The 16,299-nt window shown below is 44.1% G+C and overlaps 1 protein-coding gene across 1 annotated transcript in view; it reads right to left on the bottom strand.

Annotated features, from left to right (window-relative positions):
• The window catches only part of LRIG1 (leucine rich repeats and immunoglobulin like domains 1), a 96,056-nt gene that overhangs the window by 37,527 nt on the left and 42,230 nt on the right, over positions 1-16,299 (bottom strand). The window contains 1 exon segment of the mRNA XM_074879087.1: positions 14,950-15,024. Coding sequence (XP_074735188.1) covers positions 14,950-15,024 — 75 coding nt within the window.

Genomic DNA, 16,299 nt, shown 5'->3' on the forward strand with positions numbered 1-16,299 from the left:
GAGGAGAGCTGAGGGAAGCTACCCTCCCTCCAGCCATCACTGCTGAACCCGCCCGCACCCAAGGCAGTGCAGCTTCTATAAACCCTTGCACCACTCTTGAACAGACCCCTCAGGATTCTAAGAGATCTGGATTAACCTCAGCCAGCAATTTGCTGAACCAAGGCCGTGAGGACCACGTCAGGGAGCGAACGCATGCTCTGTGCTCCTCCGGGCTGCTGCGAGACAGAAAAACAAGCAAAATGTTCCAGGGAAGCCAAAGCGTGTTTGGGTTTGCTCTAAGTCAGGAGGGAGCCGAAGGGGGTGGCAGGAAAACAACAGGTGGCACAAAGTCAAAAGCTTGCAGCATTTCCAGGAATCTCAGCTTGTATTTTAGAGGTAAAGTTACACTTTAATCCCGGTGGGTTTCCTAGTTCGAAGCGTCTTTGTGAATATTTATTTGATAAACAGGCTGTGAAACATTTTCCACTAGACCTAATAGGAGAAGAATTCACCTTCCTCTTTGCAGCAAGCCTGTCCTTTGGAGAACACTAATCAGTTTAATTTAGACCATGGCTTCAAACTACTTGTGTGAAATCGATGCAGAGAGCAGTGCAAACATGCTCCTTTGTTGTTCGAGCCACGTTCACTTCCCCTCAGCAGCTGCCCATTAGAAAGCTGACAGTGGAAAATCAAAGCAAACAGACCCTCAGATGGGAATGTACCAGGGGCTTTAGTTGGTCTGATTTAAATACAATCAGTACAAAACCTCCTGGTTTAGACAAAGCTTGAATTAAGGCTGCCTTGGCTGCTGGGAGTCTGCAGTGCAAATGTTTGGTGTGAAGTGAGGCTCAAGGCAGGGAGAAGTCACATGCTTGGCCTTCATGTAGTGTCAGCTTACAGAGCTGGCTAGGCTCAAAAAAAAAAAAAAAAAAAAGAGCCATAATACAGCAAACCTATTAAACCAACACCTGTTATAGGCATCAAAAATAAAATCAAGCTTCAAAAGAGAGGCTCCGCACCTCGGGTAGGGTTCTATTAATACGCCAGCACATTTTCAAAATTAGCATACGGGGGAGATCACAAGACTAGAAATGGAGAGATTAAAAAGTTCAGGGTTTGGTTAATACTTCCATACAGGGAAAGTATTGAAGAAACTAAATGCTGGAGCCAGAAAGAGTTATGGGGTTTGTTACTGAAGGACAGGCGAGGTTTGGTGTCAGAGACAGGCCATGCAAAGAGAACAAGATCAGAGGCACTATAAGAGGAGACGGATCACATACACTGTGACTAACCAATGCCTGGAATTACCTGCCCTCCTCTTCCTCTACCTTCTCAAATCAGAGAAGACAAAGATTTAATATTGATCCTCTTAGAAACACTGAAGAGATTCAAGACCTGGGTTCCTAAACTCTCACCTTAGGTGATCTGCCATCTGATTTTAGCCCACCACTCACTACACACACAAAAAAATTAAGAGAAAAAGTTTTTTAAAAATCATAGTTTGAGTAGAAGGCAATACCCAAGCAATTTTCCTGACAAGGATAAAGGGGAACCAATAATCTGGAAGATGTGTTTGTGTTTACAAACAGCAGCAACAGAAATGTTTGTAATAAGGTGACCAGAACAACCAACCAGTAACTCAAGATGTGTCCCAAGTGATTCTTATGAATGTATGGAAAGAAGGAAAGATGAGAATGTCAAAGCTGATGTCCAGGTCCCAATGACTCAAAGTTTGTACAGTTTATCAATGCAGAACTTCTTACACAATTTTAATATTTTACTTGTAATTTATTTTTTTGCCTCCAAAGACTTTTATCCTAGAAAAATTTCTCTTCTGTGCTGTAAGTTGTGTAAGATCTGCCTTGGAGTAGTGAAGCTATGCCTGCAGCAGAAGATGAAGTAAACATGCAGGTGACATGCTGGAAATCTGTGGCACACAGTCCTCTAGTTCTTCACATGAGACCTTCCCTGAAAGGCTGACCTGCCCAAAGTGCATAAACCCTCATGCTCCCAACTGCTCTGGGAAAACCTCACTATCTGACACCTTACACTGTCATGGCAACCTTGCCAGGATAATCCATGAGGCTCAAGATTTCATACCAAGAATGTACATTTTTATCCAATACAACATGTGCTGTATTTGCTTATGGGAACAGCCCCACTGTCCTTTCAGAGTAAGGCTGCATGGGTTATTGTCTGGGCAGGAAGCAAGGATGCATGGAAGCAGCCCCCACTTTTCTCAGATGCTCTGAATCACTCCTTCCCTGAGGAATCCTGGCAGAGTCCCAGGCTGCCGCAGATACAGCTCTGTTTGTTCAGGTGCCGGCCGCACGCACAAGAGCAGAGAAGTGGCAGACCAAGCAGCCACTGCATTTTCAGGTCATTCACACAAAAAACCCCAACCAACCACCCAACATATGAGCAAAAAAACCCCTTGTGTAATTTTTACAGGTATTCTAACTTTCCCTTAAAGGTTTACATGCTCTGCCTGAGGCTGTATGTCAGGATCTTCCCTCTCCCTAGCACTCCTTCAAAAAAAAAAAAAAAAAAAAAAAAAAAAAAAGACTTTCCAAGATGCAGCAAACAAAATCCACGACCATTTTACAGTTTTTCACTTAAAACCATCATACATGTAAGCGTAAAGCAAGAACAGGCTGACAGAGCTATTCCAGCTACATCAAACTATGGCAGAAAGTCTAAAGGCATTTCTCCATCTGCTGCACATCAGGTTCAGAACAGATATATTTCAGGGGGCTTTCATGCATCAGATTACTTTCTTGCCCTGTGTTGGTCATTTAGTATATGGACAAGCATGAAGCAAAATACCCACAGCTAGATGAAGGCTGCGACAGACAAGGGGGTCAAAAAACAACATGTTTGGGTTTTTTTTTTTTCTTGTTTTGTTTAGTTGTTTGCTGGTTTTGGGTTTTGTTTTTTTTGCAGGAGGAGGGGGGCAGACAAATGCAACTTTTCACAGTGAAGTGACTGCATCTTTGTTCCAGGTCATGAACATTTAGAGTCAGAAAGCAGTCTGGGAGATGAGATTTTCTAAGTCTTCCCTTTGGACCTGAGAGTAGCAGCCACCTGCAAGTCAAGTCAGAGATACTGCACAGGGCTGTGTTATGAACTACTTATTCCCACAAGCAAACTATTACACAAACAAATAGTTCCACTGCAGTCAACAGAACTATTCATGTGAGTCCAGCATGGCTTAAGGGCTATGTTTTCACTATCTGTTAAGGGTTACTCTGTGCCCACCCACAGGACCAAATTCATCTGCCTCCCTGACAGACTGCAACTGTTGACCCTGGTGCAGTCCAAGTGTGGCCTCAGAGCATCCTTGGGCCCTGGGTACCCGATCATGGGCAGATGTTATCCTCCTGCCAGACACAGTCTCATAGCTCTTTCGTAAGGCAGCCACTTAGATAAGAGTTAGGCAGACATCAAGCATCATACTCTTTAGAAGCTGACTTTCATAGCAGATGGACATCAGTAAGGGCCTGAAGTTGATGCACATTTAAGGCCTTTGTTGGGTTCAGTATGAACTGCATAGGAAAGACTTTCTTCTAATGTAACCAAAAAAACACCACATCTGGCAAAATACTTATTCTCTTAGGATATTTCTGCACAAGCGACATTTATGTAAACTTTCTGACTTGTTAGATGACTATGCTGTGTGTTAGATCCACTAAGGTAAGTGATGTAATTTTCAAAGTTTTCTCCCTCACTTTGATCTGCACTTACTTTCATTAGACTTTTTTGACTTGCCACCATATGATTTTGGATATTTTTTGCAACACCTAACTTTCTAAGCCTTTGGCATTCAATTCCATTAACAGAGCAAAATGTGTGGGACAGGCAGGATTAGAAGTTAGTCATCTTTAAAACAGAGGCTGTCTTATCACTTCAGCAGATTACACAACCTGTTATAACATCAAAGCAAATTAAGATTCCTGAAGACAAGACAGTCTCAGTCCCCCCATCAGCAACAAGGTGGTTCCAAGAGGACCAGTTTCTGCTCTCTTCTTGTTACACCAGATGTTCCATGAAGATTGTACTCTGCAGAGGCTTTTTAAATGATGTATTCACAAAGGGCACAGATCCATTAAAAAAGGCTGTGCAAAGCATCTTTCATCATCACAGCTTCTCTGTAAGGAGCTTTCCTGAACTTTTATGAACTCAATACCAGAGTACAACCCTCATCTCCATGTGTGCAGATCTACCTCAAAACTTCTCAGCAATTATCTTCAGAGTCACCATGTGCATCCCCCAAAGGGATGATGCACCTGCAAGGGTTGGGGCCAGGGACCTTCAGCAGGGGCTACTCAACTTGTAATGCAGTTTGGCCAGTTCTCTGGCACCAGGGAGGGAGAGGATCTCTAAGTCACTGAGAATAATCAATGCTGGTTTTGAAACAGCCGGTGTGTGAACACTCATAGCTGTGCTAGACTTTCATCCTCTCCTCCTCCAGGTAACAGTCCAAACCACTGCTCTTGTCACTCTCCATCTTCTCACATTCCCTGGCCTCAGTCCGGAGCAAGCACTGAGAAGAGAGGTCCTGCTGAGTTCTGAACTCTAAGGAGAACTGTCCCATGCAAATAGAAGGACGAGTCACATAAGGTAAATGGCAGTTCTCATACAAGAATTCAGGAAACCACATGGCTCTGCAGCAGCTGTCTAAATGGGGTCGTGGGGCTCAGCAGAGCCTCTTTGAAGGAAGGACGGCATCAGTATTTGAAAGGGGTCATTCAGTTGCTGGCAGATGACAGTCAGGTCAGTGTTTCCATGTTCTACATCTTACAACTTTGGTCCGCTACTCTCTTACTCTGCCATTGGCTTTTCCTCTTGCACTTTTACCTTGAGGGCTTTCTTCTGCTGATTATACATGCCAGCCAAACTCAATTTTCTATCACAAATTAAATGCATGAGCCAGTCCTTGAAGCCAAGAAAAAGCCCAGTTCAACCCCCAATGGTTTGCTGCTCTGGTGAGTTCCTGCTCTCCACAGCCCCACACTTGCACAGCCCCCAGCACAAGGAGCCACTCCATGTCAGGGCTGCTGCCTAGTCACCCCCACATGCTTATCACTGGCCTCAAAGATGAGCCAGGTTTGTGATGAGGAAAAACAGACACTAAGAATCAGATCCAGCCCAGACATCAGTGTAACCAGCCCAGAGCAGAGGCTGGGGCAGCTACTCTATCCCACTCCCAAGCAGAGACTGCAGCCTCTTTTCATTTTCAACTTTTGTGCTTCTAATCAAGAAGGGAAGCATTTTCATTTGAAACCCAATAGAGTCCAGGATCACAGGGCATGCAGGCACTTTTATTCTTAAATCCTGATGCTGATTTTAGTTTCTCTTTGTGTAACAAATGATCAAAGTAAAGAAGATCCACCACAGCCTAGTGAGTGCATGTGTTTTGTGGGTGGCTTTGTTTTGCTTCTGTCTCTCCACAGGAGTGAGGAGGGGAAAATACACAAGCAGAGAAGCAATTTAAGTGCAAACCAAATGTAATGACTCTGCCCATTATGCTGCAACACTAATCCAAACTGTAATTGCAAGCAGACTGTTTGTGCCTGAAAGACATGATGTGACACAGGCTTTTCCCACCTTTGACAGGAGCACAATGAAAACAGGTGGATTTAGCTACACAAGAGCTCTGTGATCCTGACACTAAGGCAGGTAAATAGCCAACACCACACTTGAATACATCTACTCTCCAGACCATCAAACTCTTGAGTCTCGTGGAACTTGCAGAACTTGCGAAAAGACTTGTCCCTTGAAGAAGGCAGCAGTTGGAGAAACACATTTTTTGACTGGCCAGTCAAACTCCTGTTAACACTTTAGAGATGTAGATAGGCTGGCTGGTTAGTCTGTTCCAACATGACACACACTTGTGCTCTGTTGAAAGGGCTTATCTGTCTTGTCAGCAAGGTCACCAGAGCAGGAATAGCCTCTGGGCAGACTTCACTGGGAGCTCTGCTCGGCTGAGACCGTTCACCCTGCAAGAAGGAATAGCTCCTACGTGGAAAAGCAATGGTCAAGTTATCAAAGAAAATAGCTCTTCTTAACAAGTCTAGGCACCCTGTTATTAATAAAGTGTATCAAGTAGGAAGGATGGCTTCAGGAAACTGCAGAAGGTGTCAAAAGATCCAGGGAACAGAGAATTTGAACTTTGAAGTAGAACTGCAACTGTGCTAGGCCAGGCTGGTGTAAAACACTATCTGTTCAAGCTTCCCTAGAGAAGATCTTGTAAAATTAGTGGTAAGCATTTATCACCACTTAGCAAATAAGTTCAAGCTTCTTTAATAAGACCATTTACTTCTTCATTCTGCTTATTTTGAAAAAGACAACTGTCTCAAGAACATAAGCTGGAGGGGGAAATAGAAAGTCTTCAATAAAATCACCAAAAGGTGTTGTTCTTCCAAACCTGAAAAATTACACAAAGTCCAACCCCCTTCCCTGGTTGTTTATGGCTAATCACTCCTCCGTTCAGTAACTGCTTCCACACAGCATGTGATCTGCAGTATATAGATAGGACAGGAGAAGATATTTTAAATCTAAAAACAATGAGCCATTTATAGGTTCTTTCGCCATCAACTCTTAATTCTTCCCCCCTCTCCAACTTTCTTCTCTGCTCAGATCTGACCACTAAAACAGTTGTCTTTTCACTCGTACGCCCCTGCACTCCTATTTCGCTTTCCAGCTGCCTTTGCTATTCTCCCTGATGTGCAATTGAACATTAAATGGTTTGACAGGCAGAACATGTACTCACCCAACCACTTATTCCCAATCAATATTCACACGGAATTCCTGTTAACAAGCAAGAGTTATGCACACACTTGGAAGGGAAGGTGGCTTTTTAAGTGACCACTTCATCTAAAGGTATGACCGATCACTTTCTCATCTGCCTTAACCAGCAATCAGATTTTCCACCCGGCATGCCCCCAGCACGGCTGTTTTTGCAAGAGTAAGATTGTAACTTTTGACATGATCTCTACTGTTCATCTGTGCAGTTAATCGGGGAATTAACAAGGGTTAAAAATAAAAAATCCAGTATATAGCCAGCTTTTATTAATTTAAAAAATGAACTTTCTAGAGATTCTTTTGCTAATCTTTTCCAACCTAGACATGGCAGGATCACATTTTAGTGAACACTGTTTACACTAGTGTTTCTTTACCCTGAATTACACATTATTCCTAACTGTGCCAGTGGAAGCAATGATGGAAGTGCTAAGCATCATACAGAGCAGAAGGTAAATGGCAAAACTGATGTTTTAACTCACTGGGCTTTGAACCACATGGGCAGGATTCATTTTTTAACACCTCTGCTGAAACAGTTTTAGCCTTGTTATATGCAGAGGAACTAAAAGACACTGAGTGCCTCTTCTCAAGTCTTCCAGGACACTTGAAAGTAAACAAAATGGAGAGATTTTGGAAGTGCTCTATGGCACCATACTTTAAAAAAAAAAATAAAATAAAATCACAATTCTACCCTCACCCCTCTTACTCCTTGCTAGGCATCTATTTGATGCTCCGAGCAAGCACAACTGGTCTAACAACTAGGATAAACCGAGGGCTGGTAATGAGGACTAACAGGGCAATCTCAATAGGGAGGAAAGCATGAAAACAGTAACTAATTGATAGTTTCCTGGTTTTATGCAATTTCGTTACAAAACTGAATCAGCCAAGCTTTCAGAGAGAAAAATGAGTAGAGAATTCTACCCAGAAATAATTTAACTTGCTTTTATTGCAGCTGCAACTCTGCTTTTACTCACCCCAAGCAAACTAAATTGCCATTACCAGCAGTTTTTAGGCAGGAAACTCCAATATGCTAAAAAAACTTTCAACTCAGCAAGTTATTTATGTTTGAAATCTGCTCAGCCTGTGAAGACTAACAAAGGAATTGTGTTTGTAGACATGTGCTTTATTTGCCATATGCCATTAAATGAGACAGTCAATCTACCATAGATATTAATAGTAGCAAGTTTGGGCTATTCTAAGGCTCAAATATGAGGCTATTTTTCATATTGACCTTAACAAAAGATCATGGTCAGAAATGACCCTAACAACTAATCCAGGCTTGATCTGCAGAGGGACAGAACTTGGAAACCATCTTGTGCATTGTACACAACACACACCTGCCCTCGGACAACGCACCAGAAGATGGTTTACATCTGCCCCACCTCTTCAGCTCAGAGGAAGCAGGCCTACCCAAACAGGAATTTACTTGGTCTTGGGGTGTAATGAATGTGTGGGACACAGAGAAAAGATACTGTTCCAGTATTCTAACCCCTAATCTTGTACTCCGTCCTACAAGACCACTTGTGTCCTCTCCTTCCTCCAGAACAAATACTAACCTAGCACGGCCTGCCAAAAAGCACACAGATGTCAGAGCAGACCTAGCCCAGCAAAAAGCAATTCTCTACTCACAGAAGAAGCTGCCACGGCTGCACAAAACAGTTATCCTCACTAGTAAATACATAACGAAGCAGCCTCAAGGGATAACTGGTATTCCATGAGTTGCCACCAACTTTCACTATCTTTTTCCTCTAGCCAATTTTTACACTGCTCTATACGTGCCCAGATTGCTTTCTGGTGCTCTTTTGTGAGTCCGAGAACTATGTGCTTTGCTGCTGTTGCTTTTCTAGAAAAAAAATGATTACTCACTTCCCTGAAATAGCCCCAGATCCTTTCCCATTTCCATGCACTCGCATTATATCTGAAAGCTCAAAGAGGACATGCAAATGATTAGAACAGTTCCAACAGCCCAAAAGAGAAGTCAAAACAGCATCTCTTCTGGTGCTTGGGAGCACATGATTAATGAGAATTTCCTCCACTGGGAAAGCCTCTTGCAGTCTTTGGCCTCAAAAACTAGCAGACTTTACGCACTAGAGCCTTACTATGAACCCTGAGCAAAACAAACAGGAGAGGTGGGTTTTAGAATATCTCATGCCTGTACATTACTTGCATACTGAACAGCCTGACTGCCAGCATTCTTTCTATTCACCTTTCCACATCAATATATTCACATTCAAAAATAGAAGCTGTGTAGTCTGCAGCATGGACCAAATCCTCAGAAAGCAACTCTCTCTCCAGCCTGAGGGGAATTGCCCGAGTAAACACTGGAGAATTGGTCCCTGTAGACATGTCACCACGTAAGAACTGATGCAGGCAGGGGCTGGGGGTGAACCTGCTCCCACTGATGGATGTACACCTGCATATACCACTTTGCCTTTCTTACCAGAGGAAGTTTTCTTTGTGCAAGTAATTATGCTGCGTGGCAGGCAGCGCGGTTGTCTGAGCTGCCCAAGACACGTCCTGCACACAAGCAGAGCCTGCTGACTTCAACCGGACCCCGCACACGGCTGCATCTGAGTCATCTGGATTTTGTGCTTACAAGTACAAAACCGCTTGCTGTGACCCAGATGGAATTAACAGCGTATTCTCCTTATTTCTAATTGTTAGATCATCCTTTTTTAACTCCAGCAAAGATGACTTGCAGCCTAAGCCTCTTGGGGGTCAAGGCAGTTGTTCTGTTTGTACAGCAATTAGCCACAGCAGGATCCCAGGCCACAAATGGCCTCTAAGGCTACATCTACACTATCGTGTAGCTCAAATCTCAATTCTTCATTTAAGCCCAAACCTCCCAATTATCAACACCACCTACTCTCGCCTAGTCAAGAACATGAAGTGAGCTCACACCTCATGTAGCTCAGGCCTGAGCTGTTCTCTATAAACAGCACAGATGCAGCAGTTTTGAGCTCTCTAACGGGTTACCCAAAGAGGGTCCCAATGGCAGGAACTGAAGCTGCAGTCCTCCCGATACTCAGCTGAGTCTTCATCATCTTAACTTGAAAAGCAAAGACCAACTGGAGTCACATCTCAACATCACCACCTTGGCTCCTGGAAAAAGGCTGCAGAAACAAAGGCATGTTTGCTAGATCACACTTGGATCGGCAGAGTACAGCGACTGCTAGCATTGTTGTAGCTAACATAGCAAGACATGTTTGTCTTGGGTGAAAGCAAAACAGCAGCTCAAAGCATCTAATGGACCACATGGGTCGTTAGAAAGAGGCTCTGCAAACTGACAACACTAGCAAAGCAGTGCAAACAGTACTACAGTAACAGTTGCTTTCCCAAGCCTTCACTAAGAAAGCATGAGGTAACAGCTCCAGGAGGAGGATCAATAGTATAATGCCAATTCTGCCCCGTTAGGGATCTCCCAAGACCAGTCAACTCTAATCCACTACAAAGGTCTAATGAGATACAATGAAAATTAAAGCCGAAGTCAGACAAGAAACGAGGGTCACGTTATTAACAATGTGACTAATTTAACTACAATTATAATGAAATCCCCAACACTGGGGAAAAGGTCTCCAAGAAACCAATGCAATTCAAATGGAAACATTACTCCTGATGCAGAAATTACTAGCTAGAGTCTTTGACCTGTCTTACTGCCCGACGTCCAGACGACATACCAGAGTACCCTCCTTTTCATGAGGACCATACTGCCCCACATCAGCATCTGAGCTCACCAGTCCTTTCAAGCAGACCTAGCATGTTCCCTGCCATTCCTAGTTTCCAATTCTCCATGTATTTAGTTTTCAAATTTTACATGATCTATTTTGCCTGTGGCATAGTAGATCACTCGCCCTTCTCCGATTAGCCCTCTCTGTTTAATTACAGTTTAATGTGAATTGATCTTTACATTAATGAGCCTGTAAAGAAGATTGATTTTCTTCAAGAGACTTTTATGCTCAGTTTGGCAGCAGAGTAGTCCTATTGATTTCGCTCTCCCCAGTAAATATGCTGCAGAGTGTCATCACATCCTCTGTGAATCAGCTAATCCTATTTCACACTCTTTTGCTCCAAAGATCCCCATTCTCACTACCTTATCTGTGCTCATTCAGAGCAAGATCATGGGGCCACAGCATCTCAAACAGCTTTGCCTGTTGCTAACATACAGCTGACTACCATGGGTCACTATCCCTTTTGTTCCTAAATGGCTGGGGGCTTAAAAGACTTAGAGTGAAAGAAACGAAAGTTATTTCTAAGTGTTTAATCTGTTAACTTCCTTAATTCCTAGCGCGCTACTTAGCGCAGAGTGTGCTCTGTTTACCACACTTGCTTCAGAGGTCTGGATAGCAGGCTGTCCGCTGAGCTGAACAGCTGTGTAACAGCCTGCGCAGGCACCCCAGCTTCCGTGGATGCTGACTCAATCAGGCTGGTCACCTTGGAGCCAGGCCACATGCAGGTAGATGAAGCAGAGGCAGGCAGGCCCCAGAGTAAGGGCTGAGCTTGCACCTGCACAGGGGTTTGTGAGAAACCTGTGATAACAGACCAGTGCAGAGCTGATTGCAGCTCAGGTCTGACCTTTACCAGGCATGCTAGCAAGGCTAAGAGACTCTCCGCACAAGTTAGTGAGGAAGTCGGATATAAACAGACTCAGTTCTGCTGCAAATCAATGGTTTCTTCCATCCACCCCTTCCCCACCAGATCACGTAACAGAGTCTTCTCGAGAACCTACAGAGTTAACACACTTGAGTTGCAGCAGAACATTGGGAAGGGAAATCCTCAGCCAAGAGCATGTCAGTGAAAACATCCTGCCATCAACTCCCAAATGTCCAAGTCTAGGAACTGTAGCTAAATTACAAATGCTGTGGGAATTTCAGGCAAGATTCTCCTCTTAGCTACTCCGATGTAATTTCGGAATGAATCCAGATTCAGTCTCTCCCCCTCCCAGCTGAATTTCCTGGCTTTTGTTTGCACTAACAGATGTTTGCATTTAATGTCTGTTTTTATTTGGTAACCCATACACAGATTATTTTTCCCTTCTGTTCTATTAAAAGCCTTATCAAGTCCCTTATGTTTGCTCTCGTTGAGATGAACGACTTTGGCAGTATTTTCAACATGCAAGGCAAACAAACTGACTCTTCAAGGAATAATTAACTGAACTAAACTTCATGGCAGTATATTAGGGTATAGCATGTTTGATACATATGTTAAGCCTGCATCCATGTGCAGCCTGAAGCATCCAAAGATTTGCAGGAAGCCCTGAGAATTCTCTCTCCAACAGATTCCCACATCCTTACATACATTACTGGCCCACGGTCCACTCACATGTGGGGTCAAGCAAATTTCAGGTGATGAAGACAGGTATGGGAAACCCAAAAAACCACGGAATGCAAAGCAATCAAGCTTATTACTAAAACCTTTATGGAAAATTTGAGTTTGGCAGTATGGCAGATTTTCTCCCAGCACCAAAAGGAGAAGTCTCTTCCCCAGTTTAAGAGTGGGAGATGAAGTAACTCATTCAAAAGAGCTGTTTTGAGTGACAAATATACAACCCTTGGTTTTATAATACATTCACAGCCCTTTGGAAATGCTTAACCACATGCAATACACAAAACCTACTTCAGAGGTCTGTGAGGTAAACACACTTCACACATTTCTAAACACTGAAAGAAAAAAAAGGAAACGTATTTATTTTTCTTTAGCAGTAAGAATACACTGTAACACTATATACTTAAACATAAACTAGTTTCTCAGTACACAGTCTTCATTATGAGTCTTCACCCTGGGTTTGGTTTGGCAGCCTCCCCAATTATTACTTCACAGATTTGAAGGCCAGAAGAAACCAGTATGATCATATAATCTGATTCCTTACATCACACAGGCCAAAGAACTTTACCTGACAATTTGTGTATCAAGCCCATTAACCTAGAGTTGAACTAAAGGACCACCTTTTAGGAAGCTATCCAATTGATTTAAAGACTCCCAAGGATGGAAAAAGCTTCACTTCCTCAGCAAATCATTCCAATGTGAGCTAGTCAGCAACATTGATTAAAGCAGGTACTTTAAAACATCTTTCAGATTATTTTTACCTCTGGTAAAACTTAAAAGGAAATGCAAGGGGAAAGAAGTGGCATTCTCTGAAACAAGCTAAACAAAGAGATCCTTCTTGCAGAGGTATGACAGCAGCATTACAAATCCCACTATCAGAGTTATTTATGTGTAGCAGCTGAGGAAAGCAATACAGATTTCTGGAAAGTGATACTAAGCAGGTCTGTTTAGAATACCGTCCTTTTATCATTTGGCTTTGTACCTTCCCCTTACTTCTGCACCACTCTGAAATTTCAGAGGAGCTGTAAATCTACTGCTTTCCACCAGTTATTATTCCTCCTTTCCAAACTGCTTATTTCATTTCAGGAATAAAAAACCCAAAGCTCTAGCAATTTGGTCCTTTGCCAATGGCTAAATTAATAGCAAAAATAACAACAGGGGCTTGTGAAACTCAGATCATTTATAGACTTCATGAGAAAGAAAAGCCGATTTGGGGGGCCTAGGACTATATCCTGGATGGTAAATTGTATGCAAGCTTTCCACCCATAAATCAGATTTCTGGAGGTTTTTGAATCCCAATGCGTAACACGCTGGGTTATGTGGTAGCCTGGTAAGCTCAGTTCAAGTGGCAGGCAGATGGCCTCTCGTGTCAGGGGATCATGCTTTAAACAAGGGACCTTGCTTGGAGGGAGTTACCGCCCCGCCCTGCAGCCAGCAGCCCCCAGATCACACATCCAGACTTCACATGTGGTCACGCAAGCGGGGAGAGGCTGCGGCAGGAGGCAGAAATCAAACAAGATGGTTTCACACCAACTGCATGTGACATTTGACAGGTCTGATAACTGTTGAGACACAAGCCACCCCTACACGCGGGAGGTGAAGTGGTTACTTATGCATTTAACAGATACACTTGCTAGATCCAGCACTGATGATAGCAGAGGAGCACTTCGGCTCTTCATAAGCTCTGCAGGAACACGGTATACCCAGGAACCAGATCAAAGACACCGTATCTCAACTGAAAGCTAAACACGCTTCTCACTAAACTCAGGAGTGAGATACAGACACCAATTTGAAGCTAAGATCCTTAAACTGAATTAAGACAGTGAGGGAGTTGTTATGCTTTGCATATTTTAACGCTTCCTAATGGAAGAGCGGGAACAGTGCCAGTTCATTTCGCTCAATTCTGTCCTTGATTTAAGTAATAGGAATGTACTTGTCAACAGATCAAGGTTGACTCAGAGTAAGTCAGAGCCTTTTGAGCATGAGAGGCCAATCACCTGGTGGTACGGACACAGGCATTTTCCACTATGAAGAGAAGCAAATCCATGGCAAATATGGGCACCTGCCTGCAAGTGTACACTGCAAGGCCACGCACACTGGAAACCATCGCTTGAACTGCTCAAGCACTTTGCTAGAGTCCACATTAGCTATAACCACTTCCCCTTCCCAGGAACTTGGGAGGTATCACGCATACCTCAGCAAAATTCCTTCTCGGTGTGCATTACAAGCAGACACATGCAAAAATAACTTTAAAAATCCACACTCTTAAGGTACTATGAAGTTTGATATTATGTCTTTATTCCCTTCAGCAGCATCCTCAACCTGAGATCCTTGGTGGCAGATACAAGGGCTCTCAGGTGTCTAATACTTCTGCAGGCACCTAAACTACCAAAGTTCAAAGCTTCTGCAGATCTAGCCTTACAATCACCAATCACTCTCTCAAAAAAAAAGTTGAAAGAGACCATAAAAACAGGTCTGGAATGAGTTCCCTGAAAGAGTAAGATGCAAATAGTTTCTGGCTTTATGAGAAGAAATGATCAGAACAGGGCCAGGGAAAAAGGAACAATAAAGGCAGATGAGAAAAAAGAATTTTACTTGATATGCAACTAATCTTGGAGTTTACTGACATAAGTTACCACTGACCATAAGCACATTAATCGAGCCCAACCTCATGCAAATCACATGACTCCAGCTGATGTTTCTTAATTAAGGTGCCAACAAGCCCGATAATGAAATCTGAAGAGTCAGAAGTGGGTGTGACACACACAAAACACTTGGTCAGTAGCAGCTAAACCTAGCCCACAAACAGCCCAAAGTCAAAAACTGAAATAGGCAGCAGTAACTTACAGGTGGAGGGAGCGGACACTGGAAGCAGCAGGTCCCAGGGAGGGAATGGCAGTCAGCTCATTGTTGTTGAGTCTCCTGCAACAAACAAATTAATTGTTGAAGCAAGCAGCCTACGACCAAGCATGCAGGAGCAGGGGACAGCCATGGCACTTCCTTATCCAACTCCCTTGACCCTCCAGGAACACCGACATTTTGGAAGAGGCCTCTATCTCAAGAGGTTTGTCTGGGTCTCTCTGACAGTCCCACCTTATTTTTCCAACCCAACCCTTTAATAAACAAGAACCACCACAACTGGTCCCATAGTACCTTCTTTATAAAAGCAAGGTTTTTTACCCCTTCCACCCACTCCCTTAAGCGAAGTCAAGCACCACCAAGGAAGGTACTGTGCCACAGCCCTCCATCAGCCTGAGCTTACACAGTCATTGCAGCCGAGCCCAAGATAGGAGACTGTTTGCACCCACGGCCATGAGGCAGCTGGGTTCTGCTGCGTCGGGACAATGAATTTAACTCCCTCCCAGAGCAGCAGCCCCCCCTCACCCCTCCATGCCAGGCCAGGGCATGGGGACCCATGAGGGTGCCATGGCAGTGGGGAACAGCAGCCTCAGGCCTCCTCTCCACACCAGGCCAAGCTCTGGAAATCCTGCAAGGGCAGCCCCACTAAGCCAGCAGCACACACACAAAAACCTGGCCCTGGCTGCAGTAATGTCACCAAGAACAGGTGACCTGCTCCAGCACGCTGGCTGGGGAGCACCAAGCAGCCCCCCCCCAGGGCTAATGGCAATTGCAGATGGGGCCCTGCTCCTGGAAACACCAGTACAAAAATGTCCCCCTCAATGGCCTAATGTTTGAAGTGTTTTTCTGACTGAAAACAGATCCTTGCCATGTGACCAGGTCTTCCTTGGTTTAAAGAGCCCTTGTTTGTATGGTGAATTAGTCAATTAATTACTGTAACAGTCGCTTGTCTGGCTGCTTGAAAATTACCTAATTTCTTAGCCATCTTGCTCACTCCCTGCCCCCCCCCCACCGCCGCATGCTGAAGCAATTAAAGCCAAGCCCCTATCAGGGTGAGCAGGGCAGCACACAGCAGCTCCCCAGGTCCCCCAGCCACCTCCAATCATCTATTGCTTGAGGCAGAGCCTTGCTGGGTCTCTTGCCCCTGTGCCCACCTTTAAACGTTCCCCTTCTGCAGGGGATCCACGAAGCAGATCTCAAAAATATCACAATTAAGGGTGTGAGAAGCAGAGCATCCCATAGCAGGCAGGGGAGCACAGCGCAACTGAGGTATGCTAAGCCATGTGCATGAGTTGGGGCAATCCTGAATTATGGGGTTTTTTTTTCCTTCTTTCCTTT

The sequence above is a fragment of the Strix uralensis genome, chromosome 10 (assembly GCF_047716275.1).
Source record: "Strix uralensis isolate ZFMK-TIS-50842 chromosome 10, bStrUra1, whole genome shotgun sequence".
NCBI classification, from domain to species: domain Eukaryota; kingdom Metazoa; phylum Chordata; class Aves; order Strigiformes; family Strigidae; genus Strix; species Strix uralensis.